The sequence below is a fragment of the Oryzias latipes genome, chromosome 11 (genome assembly GCF_002234675.1).
Source record: "Oryzias latipes chromosome 11, ASM223467v1".
NCBI classification, from domain to species: Eukaryota; Metazoa; Chordata; class Actinopteri; order Beloniformes; family Adrianichthyidae; genus Oryzias; species Oryzias latipes.
The window spans coordinates 895,172-909,743 of record NC_019869.2 but is presented as its reverse complement, the minus strand read 5'-3'; the positions used below and the strand labels follow the sequence as shown (position 1 = coordinate 909,743).

The 14,572-nt window shown below is 48.8% G+C and overlaps 2 protein-coding genes and 1 long non-coding RNA gene across 5 annotated transcripts in view; 1 reads left to right on the top strand and 2 right to left on the bottom strand.

Annotated features, from left to right (window-relative positions):
- LOC105354996 (CD209 antigen-like protein E) overlaps positions 1-14,572 on the bottom strand; it is a 686,243-nt gene that overhangs the window by 464,071 nt on the left and 207,600 nt on the right. The gene's annotated exons all lie outside the window — the stretch shown is intronic.
- Positions 3,010-6,339, top strand: LOC110015844. 2 transcript variants are annotated; one of them, XR_002291104.2, is made up of 3 exons: positions 3,010-4,574; positions 5,350-5,480; positions 5,576-6,339. It is a non-coding gene; the product is annotated as an uncharacterized LOC110015844 (long non-coding RNA). The 2 variants fall into 2 exon arrangements; XR_002874096.1 differs by having other exon boundaries at positions 3,010-5,480.
- On the bottom strand, positions 11,290-13,238 carry LOC110015832 (cyclin-dependent kinases regulatory subunit 1). Its single transcript, XM_023959722.1, has 4 exons — positions 13,087-13,238; positions 12,855-12,938; positions 12,484-12,611; positions 11,290-12,026 (listed from the first exon to the last, which is right to left on the bottom strand). The coding sequence occupies exons 2-4, from the start codon at positions 12,911-12,913 to the stop codon at positions 11,977-11,979; spliced, it is 237 nt and encodes a 78-aa protein (XP_023815490.1). The 5' UTR covers positions 12,914-12,938; positions 13,087-13,238; the 3' UTR covers positions 11,290-11,976.

The following is a 14,572-nucleotide window of genomic DNA, read 5'->3' as shown; positions in this document are numbered from 1 at the left end:
CCAGGAAGACACCACAGCGCCCGACGGCTCCTCCAGGAAGACACCACAGCGCCCGACGGCTCCTCCAGGAGGAGACCACAGCGCCCGACGGCTCCTCCAGGAGGACACCCCACAGGAGGACACCACAGCGCCCGACGGCTCCTCCAGGAGGAGACCACAGCGCTCGACGGCTCCTCCAGGAGGAGACCACAGCGCCCGACGGCTCCTCCAGGAGGAGACCACAGCGCCCGACGGCTCCTCCAGGAAGACACCACAGCGCCCAACGGCTCCTCCAGGAGGAGACCACAGCGCCCGACGGCTCCTCCAGGAGGACACCCCACAGGAGGACACCACAGCGCCCGACGGCTCCTCCAGGAGGAGACCACAGCGCCCGACGGCTCCTCCAGGAAGACACCACAGCGCCCGACGGCTCCTCCAGGGGGAGACCACAGCGCCCGACGGCTCCTCCAGGAGGAGACCACAGCGCCCGACGGCTCCTCCAGGAGGAGACCACAGCGCCTGACGGCTCCTCCAGGAAGACACCACAGCGCCCGACGGCTCCTCCAGGAGGAGACCACAGCGCCTGACGGCTCCTCCAGGAAGACACCACAGCGCCCGACGGCTCCTCCAGGAGGAGACCACAGCGCCCGACGGCTCCTCCAGGAGGACACCACAGCGCCCGACGGCTCCTCCAGGAGGACACCACAGCGCCCGACGGCTCCTCCAGGAGGAGACCACAGCGCCCGACGGCTCCTCCAGGAGGAGACCACAGCGCCCGACGGCTCCTCCAGGAGGAGACCACAGCGCCCGACGGCTCCTCCAGGAAGACACCACAGCGCCCGACGGCTCCTCCAGGAGGAGACCACAGCGCCGACGGCTCCTCCAGGAAGACACCACAGCGCCCGACGGCTCCTCCAGGAGGAGACCACACAGGAGGACACCACAGCGCCGACGGCTCCTCCAGGAGGAGACCACAGCGCCCGACGGCTCCTCCAGGAGGAGACCACACAGGAGGACACCACAGCGCCCGACGGCTCCTCCAGGAGGAGACCACACAGGAGGACACCACAGCGCCCGACGGCTCCTCCAGGAGGAGACCACAGCGCCCGACGGCTCCTCCAGGAGGAGACCACAGCGCCCGACGGCTCCTCCAGGAGGAGACCACAGCGCCCGACGGCTCCTCCAGGAGGAGACCACAGCGCCCGACGGCTCCTCCAGGAGGAGACCACAGCGCCTGACGGCTCCTCCAGGAGGAGACCACACAGGAGGACACCACAGCGCCCTACGGCTCCTCCAGGAAGAAACCACAGCGCCCGACGGCTCCTCCAGGAGGAGACCACAGCGCCCGACGGCTCCTCCAGGAGGAGACCACAGCGCCCGACGGCTCCTCCAGGAGGAGACCACAGCGCCCGACGGCTCCTCCAGGAGGAGACCACAGCGCCCGACGGCTCCTCCAGGAAGACACCACAGCGCCCGACGGCTCCTCCAGGAGGAGACCACAGCGCCCGACGGCTCCTCCAGGAGGAGACCACAGCGCCCGACGGCTCCTCCAGGAGGAGACCACAGCGCCCGACGGCTCCTCCAGGAGGAGACCACAGCGCCCGACGGCTCCTCCAGGAGGAGACCACAGCGCCCGACGGCTCCTCCAGGAGGAGACCACAGCGCCCGACGGCTCCTCCAGGAGGAGACCACACAGGAGGACACCACAGCGCCTGACGGCTCCTCCAGGAGGAGACCACAGCGCCCGACGGCTCCTCCAGGAGGAGACCACAGCGCCCGACGGCTCCTCCAGGAGGAGACCACAGCGCCCGACGGCTCCTCCAGGAGGAGACCACAGCGCCCGACGGCTCCTCCAGGAGGAGACCACACAGGAGGACACCACAGCGCCCTACGGCTCCTCCAGGAAGAAACCACAGCGCCCGACGGCTCTTCCAGGAGGAGACCACTGCGCCCGACGGCTCCTCCAGGAGGAGACCACAGCGCCCGACGGCTCCTCCAGGAGGAGACCACAGCGCCCGACGGCTCCTCCAGGAGGAGACCACAGCGCCCGACGGTTCCTCCAGGAGGAGACCACAGCGCCTGACGGCTCCTCCAGGAGGAGACCACACAGGAGGACACCACAGCGCCCTACGGCTCCTCCAGGAAGAAACCACAGCGCCCGACGGCTCCTCCAGGAGGAGACCACAGCGCCCGACGGCTCCTCCAGGAGGAGACCACAGCGCCCGACGGCTCCTCCAGGAGGAGACCACAGCGCCCGACGGCTCCTCCAGGAGGAGACCACAGCGCCCGACGGCTCCTCCAGGAGGAGACCACAGCGCCCGACGGCTCCTCCAGGAGGAGACCACAGCGCCCGACGGCTCCTCCAGGAGGAGACCACAGCGCCCGACGGCTCCTCCAGGAGGAGACCACACAGGAGGACACCACAGCGCCTGACGGCTCCTCCAGGAGGAGACCACAGCGCCCGACGGTTCCTCCAGGAGGAGACCACAGCGCCCGACGGCTCCTCCAGGAGGAGACCACAGCGCCCGACGGCTCCTCCAGGAGGAGACCACAGCGCCCGACGGCTCTTCCAGGAGGAGACCACTGCGCCCGACGGCTCCTCCAGGAGGAGACCACAGCGCCCGACGGCTCCTCCAGGAGGAGACCACAGCGCCCGACGGCTCCTCCAGGAGGAGACCACAGCGCCCGACGGTTCCTCCAGGAGGAGACCACAGCGCCTGACGGCTCCTCCAGGAGGAGACCACACAGGAGGACACCACAGCGCCCTACGGCTCCTCCAGGAAGAAACCACAGCGCCCGACGGCTCCTCCAGGAGGAGACCACAGCGCCGACGGCTCCTCCAGGAGGAGACCACAGCGCCGACGGCTCCTCCAGGAGGAGACCACAGCGCCCGACGGCTCCTCCAGGAGGAGACCACAGCGCCCGACGGCTCCTCCAGGAGGAGACCACAGCGCCCGACGGCTCCTCCAGGAGGAGACCACAGCGCCCGACGGCTCCTCCAGGAGGAGACCACAGCGCCCGACGGCTCCTCCAGGAGGAGACCACAGCGCCCGACGGCTCCTCCAGGAGGAGACCACAGCGCCCGACGGCTCCTCCAGGAAGACGGAGTCATGAGAAAAGCTGCAGGAGCCAAAAGTCTGACTGACCAGAGGATTCAGACTGTAGGTGTTGCTGCTTTACACACACACACCTACACACACCTACACACCCACATCCACCTTCATACATCCAGGACTCAGGTTCATGTGTCTAAAGCTTCAGGCGTTTTCACACTGAGCTGTTTGGTGTGAATAATAATAATAATAATAATTGATACTTTATTTATCCCACAATGGGGAAATTCTTCTCCGCATCTGAAGGTCCTCCAAACCAGCAGGACAAACAAATTCCTTTTCCTTCTCATTTGAAATGACGCCGTCTGCAAACACGCAGCTTTAGAAAGAACACGACCTTTCAGTGTAAAAGCACTGCAAGCTGAAGCAAACGTATGACCAGGATTTTCTCTTGAGAAATCGCTTAAAGATTTGACATTTTGGGGACTTTAACACCACAGCAAGCACAGAAACCTGTTCACAGTTAAATGATTGTAGCATCAGTGAAGGAGGTTTTTTCATTTTCTCTATCAACACTTTTACCTCGTCTGCTGTCAGACCTTCTCCCAAATCAGGGAACCCTGCTGGGATTTTCCATTTCTGCTTAATCAGGCTGAATGTGACGTTTGGTTTTACATTCATTCACTGGTTGAAGCTCAATCTGCATTTATGAGCCTAACCTGGTTTGTTCTGGAACGGGGGGGTGGGGGGGGGTGTCCCCCCAACGGTAAACATAATTTGGGTGTTTTTCCCTGAGCAGAATTTGAGAAACTAAAACCACGACGGTTTCTCACACCGACATTAACAGGATTTAAAAAGCACATCTTGGTTTGATTTTATTGATCAAGATTTTGTTTGATCCGTTTTATCTCTACAAATTAAAGATTTATTAAAAAGATTTTTTCACATAAAAGACAGAATGCTGTTTGAGTTTGTAAAAAGCTTTGTGCCATATTTTCACAAACTTTATTCTTAAAACCTCTAAAGTTTCTTATTAGAGACACTTTAGTGATATTTGAAGCCCAAACTTGATCCATGTTTGATGAACAGCTGATCATTTTATGATGCATATCTGACTCTTCGATGTTGCATTCTTCACTTTGGAAAGGAAAAGTTTAGTTTGCTGCAGACATTGTTCATCCATGTTAAAACATGATTTGTTTTTTTTATTAAAAAGTTTAACTATAATCTCCAAACCTAAACAAAACCATAAAGTGGAGTTAAAACCTAGAAAACAGTGTCAAGTCCCAGTCCGATCATCTTCTGATCGGTTTCCGAAGAGGTCTGATGACGATGACGATGTTTTTAGACATATTCCAAATATCTGTGTTGTTTTCTAGGACATAGTTTCTGCAGAGCGGCAGCTATCCAGCCGTCCAGTTTAGATCCAGATTCCAGCTCAGACGAGGAAAGCAAAGACGTTCATGGATCTGTTTGTCTGCAGAGATTTCAACAAGGAAATACTCAGAAACGATGTCCTCCATGACCAGAAAACAGAACGTGGTAAGAACTCCAGAGGCATCGTCTTCATGGGACTAAAGCCCAGCGGTGCTGCTTTACCCATCAGCCCCGGTGGCCCCTCAGTAAGCATGTCAGGGTTTGTGTTCCTGGGCAGCTCCTGGGTTTATTTGGAAATGGTTGGCTTTCCATGGATCTCCTAGTTGTGTGGGTGAAGGTTTAAAGCCTGCCCACATGGTGGGAGGTTTGCTCTCGGATGCTCTTCAGGTCAATCATCAGTGTCCCGCCTGCACAGCAGTTTGTATCTAAAGTGGGTCTGAAGCCGTCAGTGTTTCCAGTTTGAGTGTAAATTAACTTTCATGTTCTGTTTGAGCCAAACTGGAGGAGCAGGAGTACTAAAATTAGCAGGAGTACTTTGGCTCCTCCTTGAAATAATCAGCCCTGAGCACCAGACGGATCGTTCGTCCTGATTAGTCGCTATGGTTCCCCATCACACTCACATGCGTTAGGATTTCAAGCTGAGAGGAGTGAAAGATGGAAAATTGCTGGCATATTGTCCATCTATCATGCAACAAGGTCCTTCAGTCACAACAGCAAATAAGAAGATTTGGGGACACTGTTGGTTCAGTCCATAAACACCGAGCTCCGGTTTGACACCATGTTTGTACTGAAGGAGCCTCAGGAGCCCATAAGTCACCCGCTGCGCCATTATCCACAGTGATAAATCTGCTGTTCCAGGGCAGTTCATAACATCTGAGTTGAGAGGTCATTTAACCATTTCCATTGATTACTGTCATTCTGAGAGTGTGTTACTGTCAAGGGGCCTGGATGGAGAGGCTACTTTGGACCCGACATGCTGATCAATAGGCTTCAGGTCCAGACAGCATCTCCCCCATGGAGGCCGTGTGGAAGTCCTCCTCAGATGGATCAATGAGCCATGCATGCACACAGGTATGCCATTTGCTCCCAACAGGTGCCGTTTAATCAGCCTCATTTGTACCGCAGAGTCTGTGAATCACCTCTGATTGGATGGCTTTGTTCTACAGACCGAAGGCTCCACGGCGTTCTGCCTGTACTCGAATTATAGGACTGTTAAAAACCCCTGAAGGATCCGCCACGCTGGAAAATCAAGACAAAGTGCTTATTGGATGTGAGAATTGATTTATGGCCCACTTTCCACATGAACGTCAGTATTTAAGGCGGGCTTTGAAAAGGCTGCAGGGAGGAGTCCTGACGTCAGATTGGATGGAACCTGCAGGAAGCAGGAGGTGCTGGACCGCCGTGGCGTTCCTTTAAAGGGCAGCATTTCCAGGACAGGAGGCCTGACCCCTGCTGCTCTTATTGACAGACGTTAGCGATTTTTCTGTTGTAAGACTCGCTTCACCGGCGTCTGCAAGCCCAACCAGATGGAGCCCTCGCTGCCAATGTTGTTCCACTTTCCAATAGTCCGATTCATAGCGGAGGTCTTGTACAAACTGAGCGCAGCCTGCGAGGGTCAATCAATGCCACCGGCTGCTGTTGTTCACCCCACCCAACATCTCCACGCCTCTGGAGCTGCTCCTCAGCCTGGATCGATGCCTGACCGGCCGACTCCATTAGACGACCTTTTTAAAGAGCCGCGGTGATGGGGGGAGGTTGACTTAGTGCTTTACCTCCTGAAGGAAGGTTAAGCTGCACTTAAGTGGATGAAGTCACTGAAAAAGTCCGTCACTGAACCAGCACTTCCTTTGGTTTTCAAACTAAAAAGGTTAAAAAAAACACAGATGAAAATGGAAGAAAATGAAAGACTAAAAAAAAAAAAAAAAAAAAAGATTTTACCTCTAAAAGTCAACAAATGAGTTAAGTGATGGTTTAACCCCACCCTCACCTAACAGTAGCTGGGATAGGCTCCAGCAACTCTAAATTTAGAAAGGATTAAGCCGTTTTGGATAGATGGATGGAGGAATGGTGGTTTGTGGGATGGATGGATGAATGGATGGATGGAGGGATGGTTGTAGGACGGATGGACGGACGGTTGCTGGACGGATGGATGGATGGAGGTTTGTGGGATGGATGGATGGATGGATGGACGGAGAGAGGTATGGATGGATAGATGGATGGATGGATGGTTGTGGGACGGATTGACGGACGGTTGCTGGACGGATGGATGGATGGAGGTTTGTGGGATGGATGGATGGATGGACGGACGGTTGCTGGACGGATGGATGGATGGTTGTGGGACGGATGGATGGATGTGGGACGGATGGACGGAGAGAGGTATGGATGGATGGATGGATGGATGGATGGTTGTGGGACGGATTGACGGACGGTTGCTGGACGGATGGATGTGGGACGGATGGACGGACGGTTGCTGGACGGATGGATGGATGGATGGAGGTTTGTGGGATGGATGGATGGATGGTTGCTGGACGGATGGACAGCATAGAAAGTTCTCTTGAATTGATTGAATTTTTCTAAATGTATTTTCTTTGATGCGTAAATGTTGTTTCTAAAACCAGAATAGGAGATGTAAAAATGTAAAATCTGAAAAAAGTAAAGATTTATGATCAATCAATAAATTCTATTCAGGTCAGTTTATGTGTAAAGCTCCAGTTTTATTAATTATGACCGTCATAACCCACTTCAAATAATCCCAGTTAAACCAGATCACTGCAATAGTTGGCTAATGAAGTATTTAGGTGACCAACTGGGTTTTTGATGGGAAAGACGAGGACGCCTCCAGCAGAACCGGACCCGGTCAGAACCAACATCTGCTGTGAGCGAATGAGGTCTGACAGAAAACTGGAACCAGCAGATGAACAAACAAACTGGAACATCAGCCATGAAGCAGAGGAAGATGGGAGTCGCAGCAGGAAGCAGACTTCAGGTTTTAGTACCAGCACAAACCCAGAACCCGTCCAACATGGAGGTCCAGCTCAACACCCATTAACACAGGTGGACAGGTTACAACACCTCAGACAGAACTCAAGATCCACAGAAAAACCTGCAGCTAACGGTCCCGGTTCTGTCCCGGTTCCAGTGGTCTGTGATATATACATTTTTTTTTAAGGGAATCCTTCATTTTTTCCTAATTTACACACAAACGGACGGTGAAGGAAATGTTTTTCTGGGAGTGCATCACTTCTGTAGACTTTGTGAATTTTCCTGCAGCATTAGAATAGAAAAACGCTTCAGCTTTCATCTGACGGCGGCAATTCTTTGTGTTTAAGCTCCGCCCCTTTGTCTTTCAGCCAATTTGAGCTGGCTTTAATTACCAGGCTCTCCTTCACTCATGCAGCACACAAAGACTGGCAGAGGTACAACAAAAGCAGAGTTTCAGCCTTTTGGCCGTTGCTCCTCTTAACAGTATTTTTATTCAGCGTTTGAAAACACAGAAATCCAGTTTTTGCTTTAAATTGGAGCAGATTTTTGTTTTTAAGCTCATGTGTTTGCTGCTGGGGAAATGGATCGGTTCTGTTAGGTCCTCTAAATGTTTGGACCTCTAAACATTTGGAGAGGATTTCATTTCTCAGTCTGAAGAAAATGCACTTTTTATTTATTAGTTGCAAATATTTCCTTTTTTCGTAAAGAACTGACCAAAGAGCACTTGTCGTATTCGTGCTAATGACTAATAAAGTTTCTAAAAATCTGGACGGCAAAGCGAATTAAAGTATTTGGGAGAAGAAAAGCGAGTTTCTGCTCAGTGACGTCGTGTTTAGAGGCAGACGAAAGAATCAATAATTAAAGAACTCGTTCTGAGAGATCCTCGTCTACAGTTCACCTTCATTGGATTTTTTTTTTAACTTGTCCTGTCCAACAACTGGGCAGACAGACGAGAGCTGAGGGCCTCTTGTGTTGGACATATTTTGCTTTAACAAGAGGGGTTATTAATCTTCAGACAAACCAAAGGTATGTCTGAATAAACCCCTTTTGTAATTGAGGCCAAACTTTATTAATCTCAAACATGTTTGAAAATCTTTGGTGTTGGACCGGACGGAAAAGGAAAGAGGGGAAGAAGAGGGAGGGACGTTAGAGAGAGGGGGGGGGGGGGGTAGGAGGTTGATAATAGGAGGGGAAGGTGGGTAAGACCATGAAGCAGCATACAGCAACAAGTTTACTGGTTGTTAATCATTATGGTAAGGTTCAAATGTAGTACAAAAAGGGCGGAGCCTATCCACACACTCAAATGTTATCAACACACCTGCTAGCTGCAATAATGTCCACATGTCAACATGCACACAAAACAGATAGTGTTCACACGCATACTTATGCCTTAAAACCAACTAGTGTGAAATATTTTATTCATTCTATCACGCAAACTATTAGTGCAAAGGTGAGCTAACACCTGTGCTCAGGTGAGTGTTTATGTTCTTCTAAAATGGATGGAGGAATGTGTAAAGAAGGAGGGAGAGTGCCCAGCCATCCCCATACCAAGACCCCCACCGCAGCAGCAGCGGCAGCCGGAATCCCCCCAACGCCACACGGGAACCGGCAGGGAACAACCACCGCCCGGGCGACCAAGCCCGCCACCCAGGCCAGGGCCAGCAGGACCGCCGCAAGGCCCCCAGAGCCAGAGAGCAGGGAGGCACGGAGGGAAAGAGAGCGCCGCCCCAGCCCAGCCAGGAGAGCAGCCCCCCCGCCGCGCCGGAAGAGCCCAACGCAGGGCCCCACCGGAGAAGGACGCCCACAGCCCCAGACGAGCACCCCACCACCACCCAGGAGTTCCGGGCATCCCCCCGCCCCAACCCCAGGTACGATGTAAAAAAGGGGTTCAGATGTAATGTGAACCCCCCCACCGCGCGGAGAACCTTCATTTGACCTCAAATTTTCACCGTTTTTGTGAACAACATCACCCTTTGACTTTAAAGTGTGGACTGTAAACGTGACGGCGCCCATCAGGGAGATGTTTGTCTCAGATCCGGGACAAACCCTCTCTGCTCCTCAGACCTGCTTATTGCTGTTCCACACGAGCCACGAATAAAAAACTCATTCTGAAAATTTGTAATGAGGCGAGAACAAAACAATGGGGTTTGTGCGTTTTTGACCAAAATGTGATGGAAAAGAGACCAAACGTGGATCTGAGGAACGGTTCCGCCTCTGGCGGGATTCACCAACCCGGACGAGACCAACGGGAATTTAGGACTTAGAGGAGGAGGGACTATTGGACTACAATTAAGAGTGCGAGTTATTTTTCTAGAGGATTCCAGTTACATTGGAAAGAATCTAATCATCTTTAAGAAATCTGCAGCCGGAAAGGTTTTCAGGAAAAGGTCATCAGCCTGATGAATCATGAGCGCCTTTCAGATTCCCCACAGGAGGCAGTTTTCTGCTCATCCCCACACTTTCCCCCCCCCACCTTAAAGTGTCAAGCATCTCCCCGCCACACATCTGCATCTCCAGGATGAGACTGGAACTGCTGACCAATCACAGCGCAGCGATTACCTCGCCAACATTTTGCAGAAATGGCCAGAACATCACCCAGTGATTCACAAATCATTATTGCCCCAAAATGCCTTGCAGAGTGCACTTACTACCCATGGTGCCTTGCTGTGTCTGCCTGCATGCATCTGGAGCACAACTCCCCCCCCCCCCCCCCATTGTGGCTAAAACGACATGCAGGTGTTATCTGGTAAGAACTTTAAGGGGGGAAAAGCCACAAAGAAAATGATCATCCAGTTGGGCAAAATAAGGAGAAAAATTAAACATCTAAAAAGAAAAAAAAAAAGTGTCCTGAAGTCCACTAAAATGACCTTAGCTGCTCTGCCTGTCCTCCACTGCCCCCTACAGTTACAGAGGTAGAACTGCAGGTCACTTCTTTCAAAATAAAATATTTCAGTTAAATTTCAAAGCAGATTTGCTGGCTGGTCCCTAAACAATGGAAAGAAAAATCATAGTTTCCCATGAAAACTATTAGAAGCAGCAAAGTTCAGAGTTTGTAAAAGATTAAGATTTTTTATTTAAAGAAAGATTTCTGGAAAAAGGTTTCAAAACAACACGAAGGATTTAGAAAATCCTTAAAATACGACGTTTGGCATAACTGGATAAAAAGTTGAAGCTAAATGTTAAGGATGGAACATAAAAAGATACAAATATGTGGTTTGGGACAGAATCAAAATAAAATAAAACACCAAAAGGGGTTTAAAAACGAAAAAAGGTTGAAAGCAGTTACTTCACCAAAACACATTAAATTTATTTTTTTTGTTCTGAAAACTTGAGGTTTAAAAATGGAACAGATGAGATTAGAAAAGTAGGTTCCTGTTTTTTCAAAAAAAAAAAAAGAAAACCTTTGTTTTTTTTTCCAAACATGTTTGATTATTCTGAATAGCTGTTTGAGGGAGACTTTATACAGACTATTAAGGCCAGTACACACTGGGACTGGTGCTTGAAATATTCATGTTTTCTTTGTATGATTCTGAAAAGCGCGTAAATATTTGCTCTCTTCTTCTGAGTGAAAAGCGACTTCAAGAAGCGTGAAGTTGCGCAGCGCCACCTTGTGTACAGGAGTATTTCTGTTTTACATTAAGCGCCATCTAATGTCAGGGAAGGAAATTGCATGTTCGCTCGGCTCATCGTCAGCGAAAATCGCCTGGGTGCGAACATAAAACGTGGCGAAAAACGCTGGCGAATAACGCCTGGCGAATATTCGTCCCGGTGTGTACGGGCCTTCACACCGGTGAAAATGAAACCAAGCACGGCTGGTGCACTCTGTTCCACAGAGACCGTTCAGACACGGTGTGGCCACGTCCAATCCAGATTCAAAACAAATCTGCACCAATCCAAATCAGATTTAAAACTTGACATTTATTTAAAGAAAGAGCAACATTTCATAAATACCAAGCTGGTAGTCAGCAACTGAAAAGATTCATGACAGGAAGCCCAAACCAAGTTGTTTTCACGGAATCCAGATCCAAACTAGTTTTGAATTTGTCGCAGATTTTTTTTTTTGGGGGGGGGGGGGGGGGGGGGGGACATGAAAATATTTTTTTAAGGTACAACTGACATTGTAATTTAAATCAAGCAGCAACATGTCGCTTCAAACCACAAATGTACAAAATCAAAACTACATTTAGGGCCCTGCGAGTCTGCCGGATGCTCCCAGAACAAAAAGGAAAGTTTCACCGGAGTGACAAGGCAATGAATTCTACAGACTGAACATCCCAGCAGGTCCAGCGAGATACACAGGCAGGGCTAGAAAGAAGGGCCCAAAGTGTCAGGCAGTTGTGTGTTGCTGTTTACATGCAAACGTCTCGTCTAAAGAAGCGGCGCTTTGTTTTGTTTTTTTCCCCTTCTTCTCATCTGGACACACAGGCTTTCACATCCTCTGTTCGTAAAGGTAATAGTTCATCTCCTGGTCCAGCTCCATCAAAGCAAGTTACTGACCACAACAGCCTGGTGATCTGACGGCAGCTGTGGCGACTTTGAGCGTAGAGCTGGAGGCCTGATCTCTGCAGGACCCAGAAAATATCCTTTATGACTTCTGGTTCGGCAGAGGGCGTCTGAACAGCAGGATGTGTGGCTCTGGAGGGGGGAAACGTGAGGAAGAGGAGGTCACCCTGTGCTCAGTCGACCCGTTTTCACCACAGACTTAGCAAAAACCGGAAAAGGGTTCATCCGTTTCAGTGTCTCTGGATTAACTAATGTACAGGCCTGCATCTGCTGGGGAGGTTAGAGCTTCGTCGGATGATTAAAAAGACTCATTTTAAAGGATGTCATAAGAAAAGCATTTTTTGTAACAATATAAAAAGGTTCAGTTATCAAAATGTAAAACATTACACATCTATTGATCAGTTATCATGGAACCAAACTAAAGAAAATTGAGCATCAAGACGGAAACGTATTCAGACATCCGATTTATTGATCCAGTTTCCTTTTTGACAACATTTCAGGAACTTTTCATCCCAAAAAATCAAAGAAGCGTTTAGAGAGAAAAAAAGCCATATTTTATATAATATATAGGTTATAACTAACTTAATACCTGGTTGGTGGATCATGTAATGCACCCATCCTTGACTCTGCTGGACGCCCAGATTCCTCCACTCCGTCTCTGACATCAAATGGGTCTTGGGAACCCGCTTTGCGATCTCTTTGGGCAGCATGACATGTCTTTGGAAGAGGATTAAATAAAGTTTGTTTAAACAAGTGGATCATGGATTTTGACCATCCTCTTCTGCAAACTTTGTATGTTGTTGCAAACTAGCAAGTTATTTAGAAGTTGAATAAAAGTCACACAGAAAGGAAAAGGGAGACGCCGGTTGTTTTAGCCAAGAATTAGTGATTCATAACGTCACTAAATAAATGACCTGTCAGTGTCACCAGAAGCGTCCGCGTCAGTCAGCCAGACCTCACCTGTACTCGTATTTGTCGTCGTCATATTTATCAGAGTAGTATATTTGTTTGTGAGACATCGTGGAAGCCCGTAGAAACACACAACTGTGGAGAAAGTGACAAACATGCGGTTGGAATAAAAACAGCTAACGAGTTAGCTAAAGTTAGCAAGCTAGCTAACGCTCTCCGCCAAGACTCCCAAAAAGTTGGAACACGATTGCAACTACGACACAGAATGTGATTACTCATTTACCTTTATAAAGCGGAGTATATTAAGCAGTGTAAGACAGTATAGCGGTATTCCAGCGTTTCCACAACAGCGAACTACTTCCTTTTCCTTGTTTCCCTCTCGAATGCGTGAGAAACCGCCGTCTGATCATTCAAATAGGCCAGCCTTCATCCCATTGGCCAATCCGGCGGAAGCTGATCTGGTGGCCGGATATGACATCACTTTTTATGGATATGACGTTGTGTGTACGACTTTCTAATTGGTCAATGTCTGGAAACATTAATAATAATAATAATAATAAATAAATAAATAATAATAGTTTCTTAAAAATACAGAATTTTCTACTAATAAAATTACAAATATTTACTAAATAACTAATAAAAATGTCATAGTTCCTTCTTTCATTAAAACAAATAATTTACAATCCACAGTTAAAATAGCTAAAATAAGAACAAAAATGAATGAATATATCTAAAAACTTTTCATAAACACCATTTCTTTATCAGAATCACATTCAAAAACCTTTAAAAAAGCAATGGTCCACAGAATAATTGCAAATCATTTGGATTATTTTATTTTTAACGCTTAGCTTAGAGTGTGTACCTTTCTTCTGACATGGTTCAAACACATCTCCATACGTGGTCCATGAGTTTAAAATATCAAAGGTTTAACCAGCTTTGTGGCGATGCGATACAGTCCAATTTTATCATAAACTTTTTTACTAAAATGGAAACAATCCACGTCTGTTATTGCACTATAAATGAAATGCGTCTTAACAGAGAAACTCCTTGATTTTATTTTTAAGTAACAAAAAAAGAGTCTAAAGGACATAAGTGCTTTAAAAGAGTCAAACCTGACATTTCGGGTCTTTCAGACGGTCTTGTCCGTTGATGTCATATCAAAGTCTGTCATTACTTTACTAAAGCATGTTCGCAGTGCCGTGAAAAAAGGGTTATCATGTGTTTAGTGAACATAAACCTCACTGTGGTTCACCTTCTGCCAATTAGGATTGGTAAAAACACGCGTGTGATTGAACATGTTTGTTTGCATCACACATACATGCACAGACAGTAGAGACACAACAGGAAGACAAAGGTTACCAGAGACTGATTATTTACTTCTGGGTCAATTTGATCCCTTTGTACCCAACAATCTTGTCAGTTTCTGTTGTTTCTAACCACTCTTAGTATTGATTTGTTTAAATACATATCTTATCACTTAGATGCCGACCTACTATTCAAATTCAATTTACCGGTCTCTATAAGAGAAAAGGGATTGTCTGACTTGTTTGTTTTATTCTACAAAATAACTTGAAACCAACTTGATTTCAGTAAATGTGGACAGAAAAGTGAGGTGTGAGCTTTCTTCTGTCACAGCAATGATTTCTAGAAGAAAAGACGGCTGTGGCGTTCCTGTACATTCATGAGTTGGTTTATATTGGGGCAATATCTTGGTTGTTTAGCTCTAAATGACCCTAAATGGGAATGAGGGATGGATGGAATTACAGTGA